The sequence below is a fragment of the Sorex fumeus genome, unplaced genomic scaffold (assembly GCF_029834395.1).
Source record: "Sorex fumeus unplaced genomic scaffold, SorFum_2.1 ptg000007l, whole genome shotgun sequence".
Classification (NCBI taxonomy): domain Eukaryota; kingdom Metazoa; phylum Chordata; class Mammalia; order Eulipotyphla; family Soricidae; genus Sorex; species Sorex fumeus.
Window position 1 is genome coordinate 27700314 of NW_026606064.1, and position 18958 is coordinate 27719271.

Here is an 18958-nt window from a genome sequence, read left to right on the forward strand (position 1 = left end):
TGTATGCTTAAGGATTACCTCAGGCCATGTTTCTGGGCACTGAAGTTGAATGCAGATAGGCTGCATGCAAGAAAGTTCCTCACCTGCTGTGCTCTTTCTCCCCAGCTTCTAATGGTGTACATCTTATCTTGCCACCCAAACACTGCTAAATGTGTACAGTAAAGCTAAATGTAAAATAAATAGATTCAGTGAGGAAACACCGTTGAGATCTATAAGCCTTAGAGGATGTGTCAAAAGCAAAATTTAAACTCTTTTATTTCTGTACAAATTATCAATCAAATGTTATATGAAAATGAGTAGATATGCCTATTTATAGGCTAGATTAAGACACTATCTTGATATCACTTGTACTCAAAAATATTTTATAGACATGAAAATATTCTGAATTGGCTGCTTTGTACAAGAAAAATATAGTTATAAATTTTCTGAACACTAAATTCTCTCACAAGTAAAATAAAAAGTACCTACATCTCATGAATTTTTTATTTTAATTTTAATTAAATAACATAGTTAATAAATTGCCAGGATAGCAAAGGAAAAATACACATTAAAATATAAAGATTTCTTAATTTTATTGCCAAATCACCACAAAAAAATTTAGTGAAATTAATGTAACCAAATTATTATTAATATCAATTAATAGCATTAGCAAAATACACACAAATAAAACACTGCTATTGGTGCTCTATCCAATCAATCCAATCCAATTTAGAAACAATCATAGACAATGCATCATAAACAACATCTAGTCTTCAAAAGAAAATAAATGTTCCTAACATAGTAATATCCACAAATTGTTTTATAATAGTATTCTGTATTAATTTTGTGTCATCCTATTTATATGGTGATACTGAATCACCAAACTATAAACTGCCAAGAATGCAGAACTTTGGCTCAATTTTAGGCCAATATATCGCTAAAATCTATAAACAATAACTGCTGAATGAATAGGCACGAGTAATGATACAAATGAAATTCAGATCACAAAATAGTCTGTCAATTAAAGATGAATTACCTTGGCAAATTTATTTCCCATTGTTCCAAGTATTTCGTTCTTTTCAAAGAGTACCCCTAAATAATGCCTACAACCTATATTTAAGAAGAAAATACTACAAAACTGAACGAAGGTGATAATTTTGAATGAGTTTATTTGCAATAAGGGAAAAATATATAATAGACACCAAATAATTTCACCATCAACACCAAAGGAAGTAGGACTGGGAGTCCAGCGAAATAAGGCCTAATGTCTCAAACCCAAATCCTGGAATTGACATGAATGGAGCCTAATTTCTCTCAGACTGACCCCAGTTAAAATAGCTGAAATGAAAAGGTCCTGACACTGTCCATACAGCAAGTGCCCTGCGACTTGGAGGCCTTGCCTGCATACATTAGAGGAAAGAAGAAACACTCAGCGCCCATCAATCCACACCCAACGGGCTCCGCCTCCCCCACCCAGCTGGCAAAGGGAACAAGCCAATCCCTGCGAACACCCAGTTCACTCACTCCCTGAACCCTGGGACCCGGCACAACGCCTGTGGGTCCGGAGGTGGCCTGAGGATCCCAGGTGGCTGCCTCCCACCTGCAGCTGCAGTCTAGCCCCGCCCACTTCGGCCCCAGCCTCCGGAAACCGCCTTACGCGTTGCCTAGGCGACGCGGCGCCAGCCCTGCCTCCACCGCGCTCCGCTAGCCCAAGTCTCCCGGCGTCCCGTTGCAGCTCGGCGCGGAAACGTCCGGCGCGATGACGTCACGGAGACGCCAGCCAATGAAAGGAGGCGTTAAGAATGCTGGCTGGGGTTTGAATCTCGTAGCTGAGTTTGAATCGCTGGGAGGCGGACTTCGTAAGTGCAAGTGTGGCGGTCGGGTTTCCCGGGCCAGAGGTGAGTGGGCGACCCCCGAGAGGGGAACCTGGACCTCCGGCGCGCTGCTGCTCATGACTTGTACGGGAAACGAAAGCGTGCCGCCGATTCCAGTGCCGAGGAGCAGGTGGGCTTGCGAACGAACACCAGCTTGGCGGGGGTCGGGGGCAGCGGGTGCGTCGGTTCCGTTTCCTAGGGATGAAGTGTAACGAAGCAGGGAATTGGGAATCCACCTGGCCTGGCCCACACCTCTTTTGTTGAGCCGGAAGACGGGGATTTTAAGTTTGGCGGAAGTCGGAAGTTTTAAAGGGTACCCTGGCCCCTTGCCCAGACTTCGGCCTTGGCCGTGCACTTTTTTCACTGTAAAAGCAGCTTGCAAGGTGTCTCCACTAGACTCCACTTTAGAGAGTTTTTTTTTGTCTGATCGAGATAGTCAAGTAAAACTATCGTTTGAGAAAGCCCGGGAACTTACAAACGCTTTTGTCGGAGAGGTTCTGCTGTGAGGCTGGCACTGATGGGTCAGCAAGTTTCCCTGAGCCCCAATTGTTACATCAAGATGACCTGCCACCCGGGCCTAATAGATTGCCAAGGGTCAGATGAGACTGGAAAGAGTGTCCATAGCAATGTGTTCTGCAAATGAAAGGAGACTGGAAGCAGAGAATCAGTCCAAGACTCTTTCTTCTCTAGAATCTCTTCGGACACCAGGCGCAGACAGGTTAAGACTGACTGTTGTGTTTATAAGAGATTATTTGACCAAAAGGTAATAATTCAGTTTAACAGTTTAGGGGTTTTTTGTTTGTTTGTTCGTTTTGCTGTTAACTATTGCCTGTTAGTAAGTTCTCTTTGTAGAATAGAGACTCAACAAAATGTGTTAACACTCAACAACTTTCGATTGTGCTTTTTCTTTGCATTCAGCACCTTCTGCTTGGATTGGGGGGCGTGGGGAGGGGGTTCTGAACGTTGATACTAACTACTAAGACTTGCTAGTGCCTTTTACTGTTTCTGTCATTCAAAAAAAGTGTTTTATTAAGAATTATATCCTTCTGTGGGGTTCCACATTTGGCTACACTTTACTCCAGGAAATGTTCAGGAGATCAGATGTAGTATTAGCATCAAACCCAGGTTTATTGTAAGCAAGGCAGGTACCCATCAATAAGATTATTCATCTTTAATAGTAGGATTGATCCATCTCGAATGCTATGTACAAGTAAATAAAATTTCATTTTAGCAATGCTTCTTAATAAGCATGCCCTGAATCCATTAAGGTACAAAATAAAATTACTTTAATATCATAAATTCTATTAAAACTAAAAGGAAAGAGTAACCTAATTGTCAGTGTCACCTTTCTCTCCATCAGAAATTTTCATCCCTGGTGCTCATAAGTTTGAAGAAACAGTTACTCCAGTATTAAAGTTATTTCCACTTAGTGCATAGTTTCTAATCTTTGAAAATGTTTGTGGTATCTGAACTAATTCAGATTTGACTTTCTATTTAAGAAATAACTTATTGATGTTCAAGATAAATTATTTAAAATTTTTATACTCTGTGGATACATTCAGTTCTGATGCTAGTCCAGCATTTTGGCAAAGAACATGTACATTGGATCTGCATGGCTTCACATGATGACTCCTCTCTTACTGGCTGTCATCTTGGAAAAATCATTTATTCTATTGCTAAGTCTCTTTATAAAATGGAAATGATAATTTTAAGTCATAAATATTATGTGATTATGCATATGATTGGTAATACAACTTTTAAATATCCAATTAAACAATGAATGTCAAATATTTACCATTCTTGGCATATGAAGTGTACTGAAATGATAATTGTTATTGTTTGCTGTTAATAGTCATCAAATCATCTAATCCAGGGGTTCTCAGTAGCATATTTGTGGAGAATGGATATTGCATTCCTTTCCGACAAGCATAGATAAATTCTGAACTTTTCGTTTTATTTTAGCATTCTTTAAGTGGCTCTTTTATTAGGCCCTGAGGATTTTTATGCACACACGTTCATTTACTCAGTTCATCTTCATTCAAATTCCATATCTCCTGCTCCCAGTAACTGACTTGAGTCTTTTATCTCTGTAGACTGTGGTTTCTCCCTTAAATAGCAATGAAAAATGTTATTTGGGACTAAGTAACAACTGAAATTTGCTTAAAGCATTTCTGGTTTAATAGTGGAATACAAATTTTCCATATAATATTGCATAAAATTAACGGTTCAGTTTAAGATAAATTGGAATTGCTTTTGTTGAAATAAAAATATCTAGACTAGGGACTGGAGTGACAATACAGCAGGTAAGGTGCTTACCTATCAGCTGACTCCAGTTCTATCTGTAGCATCATATATTATCCTCCAAGTACTCCAGGAGTGATTCTTGAATGCAAAGCCAGGAGTAAACCCTGAGCATAGCCAGCTGTGACCAAAAATTAACACAAAAACCTAGATATACTTCAAATTCAAAACAGACTTAAAATAGAAAGTAAGCCTGCTTGTTAGCCAGACTTTAGTATTTCCCAATCATGGACTAATTAGTATTAACACTGCCTTCTATTCTCTTCCTAAGAGAGCATATGCATAAACAAATATGTGTTTGGCTTTTAAAAATGTAAACAGTGCATGCTCGTCCATTATTCTGCACTTGTTTTTTTCATATATGGCTGAACTAAGGCAGATTAGTACATTACTCTAAAAGTATGCATTGATCTTAATAGATGACAGCACCATTCTTGATTCTGGGATATAGAATGAATATTGTTTTGTGGTAGTACTATTGTAGAGAGGAAAAAAACAATAAATATATAAAAAAACAATAAATAAGTAATATGTAATTTCTAATTAATCTAAATGCTCAGAAGAAACATTAAACAGGTGAAGTATTGGAGTGGCCAAGTCAGTGAAACTATTTGGATAATATCCTTAGGGAAAACTTCAATGGAGTGACATTTGAACAGATGTGAAAGTGAACGTAGGGAATTAAGAGTCGTAAATATCCGCAGATAGAACTTTATTGGCAAAGAGAAGAAAAAGTGCAATAGTCTCAAGGCCTCCTGTGTTTTGGGAACACTAAGCCAAATAGAGTGACTGAAGTATCTTAATCAAGGAAGGATAACATTTGAAGAAAGGGATAAACTAATAAACCAAGAGATAAACGGGTGCCCAATATATGCTAAGGAGTTTACATCTGGGAAGTTTTTGGGTTATTTTTGGCTGGGTTATGGACCATAGTTGTCTGTGTTCAGGGCTTCCTCCTGACTCTGTACTCAGAGATGATTCCTGGCTATCCTCAGGGACACCATGTGCTGTGTGAGATTCAAGCTCAACACTGTATGAATGCATGTAGCACAAGCTCTTTACGCACCATTCTCTCTCAAGCCCCCTGAATTTCATTCTTATGCTAGGAAATCTGGAGTGTTTAGAGCTGGTGGGGGGCATGATTGCTTCTGAAGATAGTATCAGTACATAAAATTGATGAATTAACAAAAATTTTTGTTGACTTATTAGAAGAAGCCTTTCATTTAATTATTGTTTAAGTCACATGTTTATGATAGTGTTAACATTTATGGTCTTGATGTATACCGCTTCCTCACCTCACTACCACTAATGTGCCCTGCACTCTCCACCGATGTCCCCTGTTGCTTCCAGTCTACCTCATCATCTACCTCATCATCCCCTTTCTTGTTTAGTATTTCCAGTTAAGTAATCCTGGGCCAAGGGTTTATCATCATTTGATACTACCTAGTCTATTGTTTTGTTTCTCTGTATACCTCAAATAATGAAATTATCCTTTTCTTTCTAACTTATTTTGCTTAATTTGAAAACCTATTTTATTCCAGTTTCAGCAAACAGTGATTGGCATCTGTTGAAGAGAATTAAGATTTTTTTTAACACCTTCAATAAACATTGCAGGAAAAATGAGTTATATCAGAAAATAAAATACTTCCTTTCTTAATTGATAGAGTAGTTTTACCCCCTTTATTAATGTTCCAATTTTACCAATAAAATTGTGCCAGCTTGCTTTTTTCATTCTGTTCAACAAATACCACTTAGTAAATATGACAAGTTGATCAGAAACCTTGATAACATCTTAACAATATCCAGAAAGAATTTTTTATCAACACACTGCACAGATAACAATATTTAGACTTTTGTTTTGCCACTTCAGCAAACATGGTCAAAGAATTTGATTTCCTGTCACTTACTCAGAATCATCTATATTTTCATCTCTTTTATATGGACATGTTAGAAAGGCAGAGGGCATACTAATGTAGGAACAATCTCAACCATAAGCATGTGTATCTTTCAACATAGATAAATTTTTACATTTTAATAAGTTTATATTAAAATTATTCATTTTTTCCATTAAATTTTTATTAGTGAAACACCATGAGGTACTGTTGTAGACTTACAAATTTTTGTGCTTGGGTTTCAGTTATACAATGATCGAATACCCATCCCTCCATCTTGCCCATTCTCCACCACCACTGATCCCAGTATCCCTCCCACCCCCCACCCCCCATCCCACTCTACCTCTGTGGCAGTGCATTCCCTTTTATTATCTCTCTCTGTGGTTTGCAAAAGAGACATTGAGTAGCAATCATGTTCAGTCCATAGTCTACTTTCATCACACATCTCCCATCCTGAGAGGAACTTTCCAACGCCCTTTATTTGGTGCTCCCTTCTTTATCTGAGCTGCCTTTTCCCCTAGCGTGTGTGGCTAACCCTTAAGCCATGAAGTAATCATCCTGATACTTATCTTGGGTATTCTTGGGTGTTAGTCTCCTATTTTATTACTTTCTGTTCCCCAGATAAATGCCAACTGGTCCAACCCTTTTGGAAAACAGTATGGACGATCCTCAAAAACTTATTAATTTGTTTTTGTAAAAGTACAGCGTATGATACTTTAAAAATTAAGATTGGTGGACTGGAAAGATAATACAGTGGATAAGGCACTTGCGTACCTTGCTAATGGCCCACCAAAGTTCAATCACTGGTACCCCATATAGTTCCCTGAGCCAAGAGTAAGCACTGCCAGTGGAGAGAGAGGAGGGAGAGAGAGAGAGAGAGAGAGAGAGAGAGAGAGAGAGAGAGAGAGAGACCTAAAGATATAGCTCAGTGGTAGGGACCTAGTTTCTACACATAAGGTCACAGATTTGATCCTCAACACTCCCACATTCCCAGTCCCCATCATTTGAATCCCAGTTACTTCTGGAACAGCTCTTGATACCACAGTTAGATTGATGTCTTAAAGGCTGTTAAAAGTTATATAATAAAGTTTTAGTTGTTGCTAAATTACTTGAATAAGACCTATCACCCTATAAAATATCTTCATTACTTTTCAGTGAACTTCAAAATCAAATCTAAATTCCATAGTCTTGTATTCAAAATCTATTAAATCAGGCCTCCCCTTTTTTTCAGACCTCACTCTTAACTGCTTTTATCTTATAATGCAATACTCTCCCTTCCCTATTCTCTACAGGTCCCAGAGCTTGAGCATGTCTTTAGATACTGCACATAAAAATAGATCATTCATCTAAAGCTAAACAACTAAAGAATGTGATATAGCAAATTAACCTCACAGCCACTTTATCTGTCTTCTACAGAAACTGTTTGCCACCAGCTTCCGGGCTCAAATGCTGACTGCCGAGAGAACCCCTTCTTGTTCATTTCCTCACTTAACATCTCTATTAGAAAGTCATCCCATCATACAAGGTTTTCTCAATCATTCCCTCAGTCAGAGCCCACTCCTCATCCTCTTTATCTCAGTACCCAGAAGAATGTGAGACTTGATTAATGACTATCCATCCTACGGCTCTCGGTTTCAGTAACTCCCCATAGGAACCTATCTATAGGAATCCCCCATTATATCTTTATAGTCTGGCATAGTATTTTATAGCACTTCTCAGTTAAACCTTTCTGTGTTTGTCACCATGTTATTACTACGTTCTTTACTGTGTTTAGCAATAATGTCAAACTTGTGTAGTGTGTATTTTGCCAGGCATCTCTTGAAATATAGATAATCCCCACTTTTGTTTTCTTTTGTTTGGGGACCACACCAGGTGGTGCTCGAAAATTATTCCTGGCTCTGCACTCAGGTTTCACTCTTTTGGGCTTGGGGGACCATATTGGGTGCTGGGGATGGAACCTGGGTCAATCATGTGCAAGGAAGTACCCTGCCTACTGTAATCACTCTGCCCTGACACACACTTTATTTTATACTTTAAACTCTATAATGGGCTGGAACGATAGCACAGCAGGTAGGGCATTTGCCTTGTACTCAGCCAACATGGCCAACCTGAGTTCGATTCCTCCGCCCCTCTCGGACAGCCCGGCAAGCTACCGAGAGTATCTCGCCCGCACGGCAGAGCCTGGCAAGCTCCCCGTGACGTATTCGATATGCCAAACACAGTAACAACGAAGTCTCCCAATGGAGATGTTACTGGGCCCGCTCGAGCAAATCAACGAACAACGGGAGGACAGTGACAGTGAAAAATTATCCAGCCTACTGAGTTTGATTCCTCCACCTCTCGTGGAGAGCCTGGCAAGCTACCGAGAGTACCTCACCCGCTTGGCAAAGCCTGGCAAGCTACCCATGACATATTCGATATGCCAAACACAGTAACAATGAGTCTCATAATGTTACTTGGCCCACTCGAGCAAATCGATGAACAGTGGGAGGACAGTGACAGTGACAATCATTTGTGATTTTATATATATGTATATGTATTATGTATATATATAATTGAAACAAAGCATATCAATAAAAGTCGAAGCACTGTCAAACATTTCTGAAACTTTCATAGGACAGCAGCAGTTAGTTTTTGATATTTAAAAATGTAATGCATTCCTAGCCTTTAGACAAAGGTCCGAAAATGCTGAACATCCTCTGAAACTTGGAACACTTCCAATAAAGAATGTCCTACCTGAAGTGTCAGTGTTCAGCCCAGGAAGCACACAAACAGGGCAAGTATTTTTGTTAAGAAGCAGCATTCTTTTGATAAGATTTGGAGTTGATGGGAAGAAAAGTGACATTTATTGAATACCTTAAAAACGGAATATTTATTGTCTCAGCCTTCACAGCAGTGCTGTGAAGTTTTACCACTTTTATACAAAATGAGAAAACCATTTCAGTGAGGGTAAGTAACTTACTTATCCAAGGTCATAGGTCTACAGTGTATAGATGCTTTGTGGGGCTTAGACACAAAGCACCGGATGAAGAGAAGAGCAGTAATTCATCTGGGTCATGCCTTTAAGAATTGAAATGACCTTCTCTTTGACTCAGTGTACTACTTTTAGGGTAGGACAGAGTCTGCAAAACAGTGTGCTCTGTGAAGTGTCTTCTGCTTTTAGGTTGCTTGGGCTTTCTATGGATCCAAAAGTATGTGATTTCATGATATATTTACCTTTATTGTACCTTTCTTGACACTTGTACACACGTCATTTCTTTGCTCACTTTTGCAGTGTCACTGCTGGATTCATTCTGTAATTTTTTTTTTCTGTTACACAAGCTTAAAACTGAACCAATATGATGCAACATTAAGTCGCAGTGATTTGGTACAGACATTTGGATACTGCATCCCCCACTGTATTGCCTCTAACATTAAAGGGGTAGCAGATACCTTTCTGGTATCACCAACTTGCTTTGTCTCAACAGTGAGGGGTGGCTAGGCCAACTAGAATCTCAGGACTGTGAAACTTGGACCACACCAGTTAAAAGTGTCCTTACACAGGGTAGATTCATTCTCTTGAGTCTTCTTCCATTCATGTTTGACTTAATTGATCAGTTTCTCCTTGCTTGAAGGGTTTGCCAAGATTTTTAATGTTATTTTGAAGATTTTAAAAAGTGCTTCGATATCTTTACTTGGATGTCTAATAAAATTCCCAGTTTGTGTTGACCGTAACTGAACACTTGATCAAGTCCTGTTTTGTCCCCCACTGTTTCTTCAATCTCAGTAGGTCCAGTCAACAGTTAACTAGCCCAGGCATAAATGTGGTAGAGATGTTATACAGCAATAGCTTAATCAGATCCTAATCTTTGAGTCTTGAATATTGATCCTAATCTCTGTTCTATAATGCAAGCTTAGAAAGCATCAATAATAGCTGCTTTAAAATGTTAAAGCTATCATTCCTGTATAAGCAAGAAAAAAATAGACTGGTAAAGATCAATAAATTGAGGAGACTCAACTATCTAGAAAATTCTCTAGAATACTAAAGTTAAGACCAGGAAAGCCAACAAAATTTTTTCAGTGTTCATTTTTTTTTCCCTCCAAATACAAATTGTCTTCTGTGTGTCGGGTACTTCTAGGATCTTGGAACATATAAATCCGCAAAACAGTATAGTATTTTAAAAATAAAGAACTGAAGTAACATTGTTGACAGTAGTGTGAATGTTTATGTTTTAGAGATGTCATACCATACCTACCACCAGAGTGAGTGTCAGTAGTCCTTTATCATTATCCATAGAATCTTTCATGCCCACAGCCAACCACATTGGCAGCTTCAGTTATTTTGTCAGTGTCAGGGTCTTATTTGAAGTACCATGATTCACACTACTATTAATTAGAGAGTTTCTAGTTTTAACCAGATCATTTTTAAGTTATACACTTAAGATTAAGTAGAAGAGAAAGTACATAGTAAACAAAACAGTAAAATTATATATTTTATTCAAAAATATGTGCTTTTAGGAAAGGAGAAAAAGAATTTAAAGTGATTAGGAATTTAGAATACTTGGATTGACGATTGTATTTAATATTTTTGTTTTTAGGCCACACCCAGACATACTCAGTAGCTACTCCTGGCTCTGTGCTTTTGCGTTGTATCTAGCAGTCATCAAGGGACCCTGCAGTGCCAGGGATGGAGCTTGGACCTCTGCAGGCAAAACACGAGCTCAAGCCCATTGAATTCTTTCTAGCCCAGGTTGGCAGTTTTCATTAGGGTGGGCAAGAGGGCAATATTTGATCAAGGACTTAAAAGAAGTTAAAGAGTCATGCACATATAGTGGGAAACACCTTGCGGTGAAGAAAAATGGCTGGTAGGAAGATTTTGAAGGATTGTTTGGTTTGCTGGCTGATTTGGAATGAGGAAAAGGAAAAGCAGTAAGGAACCAGCTGAAAATGCTGATGATCTAAAGAACTTGGAACTTGTTCTTCAAATAAAGCTCATAACCATTAGAAGGTTTTAAACCAAAGAATGAAATATTTTCTCTAAATATACCATTTATACGTAGATATATTATGTGTGTGTGTGTTTCTAGTAATGTAGGAGTTGAACAGAATTTGCACCTTTTTAATTATTCATGCTATTCATTTTGTACACAAATGAATATTATATTCCATTTTTCCTTTTTAATTTTAAAGAATTATTTGGGCATTCATCTGAACGGAGGAATCAAGAAAAACAATGTCCGTCACTGAGGAAGACCTGTGTCACCACATGAAGGTTGTAGTTCGTGTGCGTCCTGAAAACACAAAAGAAAAGGCAGTTGGATTTCATAAAGTGGTCCATGTTGTAGATAAGCATATCCTAGTGTTTGATCCCAAACAAGAAGAAATCAGTTTTTTTCATGGCAAGAAAATTATTAATCGAGATACAACAAAAAGACAAAATAAGGATCTTAAGTTTGTCTTTGATGCTGTTTTTGATGAAACTTCAACTCAGTTGGAAGTTTTTGAAAACACTACTAAGCCAATTCTTCGAAGTTTTTTGAATGGATATAATTGCACAGGTAATTAATTTATTTGGGTGTAAGTTTTATATCTGATTTCAGTTTTGCATTAGAAGGAACATCTGACTATTCTTAATATAATCAAGTTTAAAGTGCTTGCTTGCTGAAAGTTAAACTCGGTTAACTTTCATAGTAATTGTAGACCTTTGTAATTGTCATTATGTTATATTCAGTTATTTTTCTCAGTTCCCTGATTATTAAACTATCTTGCTTTTGATGTTAGATTTTTCACAAATTAACTTTGTAAAGCTTCTACCTGTTATATATACAACTGCCAGCCCTCGTGGAATAATAGGACGTTTCTGAACATTTGGCAGTGTATGTAAGTTTTTCTTTACCTTGAAATGAAAACATTAAAACTAGTGTGGGGCAAAAAAAAAGTAGTACAGGGACTAAGCCGCTTGCCTTCCACAGACTGAACCCAGGTTCAGTCCCTGGTACCATATGTAGTACCTCAGCACCACCAGGAATGATCCCTGAGCTCTGCCAGGTTTGGTCCAAAAAAATAAAAATAAAAGCGAGATAGAGTTACATCTGTTACTGTAGCATATCTTCAACTTCAAAAGCAGCTCTAGTCTTCTGGAGAAACCTAAAATTTGTCTTTGAGGAAGGTCTATTTACTTCCTAGAAAGAAATAAGAGATAGTTAGTTCAGTGATATTAGGGCATTTAAATTACTATAGTTTGTATTATGTTGGTGGTTTCTAGCAGGCATTCATTCATTCAAGTAAACTTGCATTGACTATGCCTCCTTTGTCCTCAAGGATTTCATAGGTTTCAAAGATACACGACCTCTCCCTTATTGAAATTTACAGTTGTCTATAGAGTGTGATGCATGCTAGAATAGAGGAATGTGTCATGTATTGAGGGTTCAATTGTGGATAAAGACTTCTGCCTAAGACAGGGGAGGTGGCTTTTATACTGATATATAGAGCAGATGTATGTCTTCTAGCTGGTGTAAGCAGCTGGACTTTCCAGGACAAATGCAGCGGAGTAGAATGAAACAACATGGGGATAACTTCAGATAATCTAGTGCAGGACTTCAGTTTTTTCCACATTTGACCTCTTTGTAGCCAAGACATTTTTGTGCAACCCTAGGTATTGAGGTATATAAAATACTTGTTTATAATAAGTGATAATTTATTTTAAAGCACTTGAACTATAGATTTAGTCTACAGTTTAAGAAGCTAAAATCTAATATATCCAGCATGCCAACTATGAAGAAATAGTCTTCTGTAACTGACTGGACAGATAAGTACGTATCCTTTCTTTTTATGGTACTTAATATTCCAACATGAGGAATTTGTACTTTCTCATTTGGGTTTTTTTTTTTTAATAAATAAATAACTATTCAGGTTCTGGGGCTTGAGAGAAAGTCCAGGGGTGAAGTATTTGCCTTTGACGTGCTGATCCTGGTTCAGTCCCTGACATAGTTTATCACCCCCAGGAATGATTCCTGAGCACAGCTGCTGTGGTTCAAAACCTCCTCCCCTACAGCACGCTCCCAAAATGAATAACTATATAGGTGCTAACTGGTTAAAGACAAGAGACCAAGTAGTAGAGAGATTGGTAACTTGACTTATTAAAATTTGTAAACATGCTATAGAAGAAAGGGAACAGGACAGGGTGAGGTAGCTGAGAAAATCTTGAATTGGAACACAGTATAGAAATGAGAATAGATTTCTAAACTAGCCAGGTGTTAAGGACGTCTAATTAAGTTTAGATACATTGGGCTTGAAATTACTATTTATGCAGTCCAAAGAGGACTATTCATTAGGTAGTGTATATGGTGATATTGTAAATCATAAAAAAGAATTTTAATGCCTTTATCATTAAATTTCAGTCCTTGCATATGGTGCTACTGGAGCTGGGAAGACCCACACGATGCTAGGCTCTGCTGCAGAACCTGGAGTGATGTACCTCACAATGTTAGATCTTTACAAATCCATGGATGAGATTAAAGAAGAGAAAGTATGTAGTACTGCAGTTTCTTATCTGGAGGTAAGTTGGCAATATTAATCAGTATTACTAAGAAGTGTTTCTTTAAGAAAAATCCATGCTCCAGGTTTTCATGTAGGATTTTTTTTTTTCATGAGTTTATATGTTAAAAAATTCCCTAAGTATTTGTCATCTGTCTTACTCTTTCTTTTAAGTATTTTATTTTGGCATAATTTTTGACTTGTTGAAAAGTAGCAAGGATTATAAAAATGCCTTCCAAATTTTCATCATGATTCCTATGTTAGAATTTTATTCTTTTTTTTGGTTTTCCTCTTTGTACATTTGTACATAGATTTATTTTTTCCTAAACTACTCAAGGTACAGACTAGCAAAAAGAACAGAATATGTTCTTATGTAATCCCTGAATAGTTAATAAAAATCAGAAAATTAATGGTGATACAATACTACCACCAGACTAAAGCCCTTAATCAGATTTTGTCATTCTGTAAATGACCTTTATTTTTCAAAAAAATCTAATATCAAGGATTGCATTTTTTTGACATCTCTTTTTTTCTTCTTAATCTGGATTTTTTTCTTTCTTTGCATTTTGGATAATCCATGAAGTTCTTAATTTAGGTTTCTCATAATTCGATATAATCAGTGCATTAATAAGAACACTCCAGAAGTGAGTTTTGGTTATTTTGCATAATAAGAGATTTAAGTAGGTTCTTTTATTACTGTGTTTAGATTAACTTTTTTATGCCAGTATCTGCAAACTTTTTCTTTTTGCTTTAAAAAAGAGGTTCTATGATGTACAGTACTGTTAGCAATGGTTTCCCTTGTATATAATTCCATCAACATACTCATCACCAATGTGCCTACCTTTCTCCCCCAAGGGCCACAAATCTTTTCCCTTTCAAAACCTCCCACACATCCACACATACAAACCCAGTTTTGTGGTATTGTCATTGTCCTTTGTTGCTACCTTGGTGTGTATAAAAATTTTTGTTTTGGTTTTGTTTTGGGGCAAGGATCACTTCTGACTGTCATCAAGGGACCATATGTGGTACCAGAAATCTAACTCTGTTCTGCCATTTGCAAGGCAAGAACCCTACTTACTGTACATTTGTTCAGGCCCCTAACTGTATCTTTAAGTTCTCACATGAGATACTTTCTCCACAATGAAGATGCACTTTATAATTAACTACTTTCTGGGAAAACACTACTTAGCCTCCTATACTTAGAATGTTCATGCCTAAATCAACGATCATTGTGTAAAAACTAAAATGATAATGACGCCTTTCATCATTTATTCTCAGTTATCCATTGGCTTTCTATAATGTGGGAGAGATTTATTGATATGATCTCACAGATGCTTATGTGAAATATATTGTAATATATTTTTGGAATTATTAGTATACCCAAATTTGGTCAGTCAAGGTTACTTCATGATGTCTTTATCCTTTTGACATCTGTTATCTTTCTTTGAGAGTTCCACTCTTTTTTTGTTGTTGTTTATTTTTTTTAAATTTTTTTTTTTATTAGTGAAACACCATGAGGTACAGTTGTAGATTTACAATTTTTTTGTGCTTGGGTTTATACAATGATTAGATACCCATCCTCCACCAGTGCCCATTTTCCACCACCATGGATAATATCCCCCCCACCCCTATCCCCCCATCCCCCCCCCTGCCTCTGTGGCAGGGCAATCCCCTGTGTTCTCTCTCTCCTTTTGGGTGTTGTGGTCTGCAAAAGAGGCATTGAGTGGCAAACATGTTCAGTCCATAGTCTACTTTCAACATGCATCTCCCCTCCTGGGAGGATCCTCCAAACACCCTTTATTTGGTGCTCCCTTCTCTATCTGAGCTGCCCTTTCCTCTAGAATGCCCGACTGGCCACTAAGCTATGGAGTAATCCTCCTGGTGCTGATCTCAGCTATTCTTGGGTATTAATCTCATATTTTGTTACTTTATATTCCCCAGATGAATGCAATCTTTCTATGTCTGTCCCTCTCTTTCTGACTCATTTCGCTTAGCATGATACTTTCCATGTTGTACCACTTGTATGTAAATTTCATGACTTCATCTTTTCTAACAGCTACATAGTACTCCATTGTGTAGATGTACCAAAGTTTCTTTAACCAGTCATCTGTTCTTGGGCATTCAGGTTTCTTCCAGTTTCTGGCTATTGTAAAGAGTGCTGCAATGAACAAACAAGTGCAGATGTCACTTCGACTATACATTTTTGCCTCTCTGGGATATATTCCCAGGAGTGGTATTGCTGGGTCAAATGGGAAGAGAGCTCCACTCTTAATAATAGTTAGCAGAGGCAAAAATACAATTTTTTTTTGACTTGAGAAATAATAGCTACTAATTCAACAAATAGAGCTGACATTTTAACTTTGCATTTAATAATGTTCCAAAAACTATTAAAAACCATAAATCCCTGATTTTATGCTTATTTATTTGTGGGGATTTTTGGCTTGGTGGGGTTTTTTTTTTGTTTGTTTTTTTTGGTTTTGGTTTTTGGGTTACACCAGCATTGCTCAGGGGTTACTCTCGGCTCTGCACTCAGGAATTACTCCTGGCAGTGCTCAGGGGGCCATATGGAATGCTGGGAATTGAACCCAGGTTGGCCACGTCCAAGGCAAATGCCCTACCTGCTCTACTATTGCTCCAGCCCCATGCCTTTATTTGTGATGTTAGAAAATGTTCAGTTACTAGTGCTCTTTTGTTGATATCATAGGGCTTGGTTCTACTGAGACTTTCTTCACATTTCTTTAATAAGATTATGTTGCTATAATTTTTTTTCTGATTAGTCTATAGGACTAGGAGTGAAAAAGAAAAGTACTGTTCTATAGCAGCAATGTAATTTTGCTATATTATCACCATCACTGTCCTCCCGTTGTTCATCGATTTGCTCAAGCGGGCACCAGCAATGTCTCCCCTGTGAGACTTGTTACTGTTTTTGTCATATCAAATATATCAAGGGTAGCTTTCTAGCCTTTTGCTGTGCGGGCGGAATACTCTCAGTAGCTTGCCAGGCTCTCTTGCCAGGTGGAGGAATCAAACCCGGGTCGGCCACGTGCAAGGCAAACGCCCCCTACCCGCTATGCTATCACACCAGCCCTTTGCTACATTATAATTTTGAATTAGGAATTCAAATACAGGGGCTGAAGCAATAGCACAGCGAGTAGGGCATTTGCTTTGCATGCAGCCAACCCGGATTCGATTCCCAGCATCCCATATGATTCCCTGAGCACCGCCAGGAGTAATTCCTGAGTGAAGACCCAGGAGTAACCCCTGTGCATCGCCAGGTGTGACCCAAAAAGAAAAAAAAAAGAATTCAAATACATTAACAGTTTTATTATAACAATGAAATAATTTCAAAAAAGAATTCTGAAATGATTTAGGAAAATGTTTCACAGTATTTACTGCTTTTTTTTAGATCTTTATATTGCAACTGAAGAATTTTGAAGTTATTTTAATAATTGTTGATTTTATTTTAATCTCTACTGAATTTTATTAATAGTAAAGTGCTATTTGATCTAATGGTTTCCTAGCCAGACCATAGAGCAGAACTGTGTAACTTTTTCAATTGTGTAGCTTTTTTAAAATGTACATGTTTAAGCTTATTTCCTCAACATTTTTCCTTAATCTGGATTTTGACCACTGAGGCATCTATGTTTTTTAAGACTAGTCAGATGATTCTGATACTTATACCTGCTTGAGAATAATTGTTCTAATTCTGCATTTTTGTTGAAATAAATAAGGAGAATTGATAGAAAAGACTGCTGATTATCAGATAAATAAAAATGTTAAAATCAGCTCTTTATCATTGTTCTGCTTTTAAGATCTAATTACATTTAAAAATTGTTTATTCATAGTAGAAAATTATACCAATATTTTTAACTGAGCTATGTATGATAAGATGGAAATATCTTACATAAAATCATTCTTAAGACCTTTTTTTGTTTGTTTTTGGTATTGCTTTAAAATTTGAGGCTGAAGGATTATGGACGGGTGAGTGGTAGCACTGTGCGCTGGTGTTCAGAAATCACTCCTGGCAGTGCCTCAGGGCAACCATATTTTGTGCAGGAGATAGACTGCAGGTTGGCCGAGTGCAAGGCAAGTGCCTTACCTGTAGTAATCTCTGCCCAGGCCCTCATTTTATAATTTTCAATCTTCACGATCACGATCATCCTGTTGTTCGTCGATTTCCTCTAGCAGGCATCAGTAATGTCTCCTTCCTAGCCCTGAGATTTTAAAAGAGCCATTTCAATGCTCTTTCAGGAGAATTAGGAGAATGAGACCCATCATTGTTAATGGTATTTGGCATATTGAGTACGACACGGGAAGTTTGCCAGACTCTGCCGTGCAGGCAGGATACTTTTGGTAGCATGCCAGGTTCTCCAGAGGATTTAAAAAGTAAGATGTTGCACAGCCGCAAATGCGGCCGCGTGCTTCCAGGAGCTGGGTTTTACAGTCTCTGCGTCTTGGCCATTGATGAGACCAACCTGGCGCTGGCAGCAGCTGGTGGGTGTGACACCTATCTACTGGAAAATGGGGTCTGGGTGGAGAAGGCCCAGTCCCAATCCGAGCAGGTTTGTAGATCTCAGCCCCGGGACCCGCATGCCTGGGTTCCTCTGCCAGATCTTTCATGTGTGAGGCCCGTCCGGACGTGTGGAGAGTGGTCCCAGCATGGCCATGGCTTGCTCCGGAGGTCCTCGGCTGCTGGGGCTCTGCTCGGGGCGGGGTGGGGGGGGGGCTCAAACCACCCCCCTCTAAGGGGCCCCAAATGAGGACAGCCAAGCGAGGGGGCAGGAGACTCTGCCTTCAATCTTACTGTTAAAAAATGGCTCATCTTTTTTTTTTTTTGTCAAGTTGTAGGCAGTACTTTTAACCACTTTAGAGCGTGAGCTCAGTAATACTATGTATACCTATGTAAGCCTGGCAGGCTACCCATGACATATTGGATATGCGAAAAACAGTAACAAGAAGTCTCACAATGGAGATATTACTGGTGCCCACTCGAGAAAATCGATGAACAACAGGACAGTGCTACAGTGCAGTGCTGTTAATAAAGGCAAAAGTATATGGATGTGAGGCTAGAGTGATAGTATAGTGGGTAAGGTACTTGCCTTGCACGCGGCCAACCTGGCTTCAATCCCCAGTATCCCATATGGTTCTCTGCGCTCTGCCAAGAGTAATTTCTGAGTGCAGAGCCAGTATTCCCTTAGTCACCAAGAAAAACATTCACTTAACTTCTTAGGCCCTAAATTCCCCTCATTTTGAATATGAGTAGGAGGATAATCCCAGTAGAGAAATTATCATTACAGACTCCATGTTATGGGTTTGGAAAAATGATACAGCAACTAAGGTACTTGCCTTGCACATGACCAACCTGTTGGTTCCATCACTCTCCAAGGCCTCTGCAAG

The 18958-nt window shown here is 38.3% G+C and overlaps 2 protein-coding genes across 4 annotated transcripts in view; one reads left to right on the forward strand and one right to left on the reverse strand.

Annotated features, from left to right (window-relative positions):
* The window catches only part of METTL15 (methyltransferase 15, mitochondrial 12S rRNA N4-cytidine), a 231798-nt gene extending 230095 nt beyond the window's left edge, over window positions 1-1703 (reverse strand). The window contains exon 1 of one of the 3 annotated variants that reach the window (XM_056133683.1): window positions 1637-1703. The gene's annotated coding sequence lies outside the window, so the exon portion shown is untranslated. Of the gene's footprint in view, window positions 1-1015; window positions 1151-1503; window positions 1527-1636 lie in introns of those variants that run through there. The other 2 variants (XM_056133712.1, XM_056133693.1) reach the window with 2 other exon arrangements.
* A 178-nt stretch (window positions 1704-1881) lies between these two features.
* The window catches only part of KIF18A (kinesin family member 18A), a 70955-nt gene continuing 53878 nt past the window's right edge, over window positions 1882-18958 (forward strand). Inside the window, exons 1-3 of the mRNA XM_056137121.1 lie at window positions 1882-1983; window positions 11216-11583; window positions 13426-13583. Coding sequence (XP_055993096.1) covers window positions 11259-11583; window positions 13426-13583 — 483 coding nt within the window. The 5' untranslated portion in view covers window positions 1882-1983; window positions 11216-11258. The remainder of the gene's footprint in view (window positions 1984-11215; window positions 11584-13425; window positions 13584-18958) is intronic.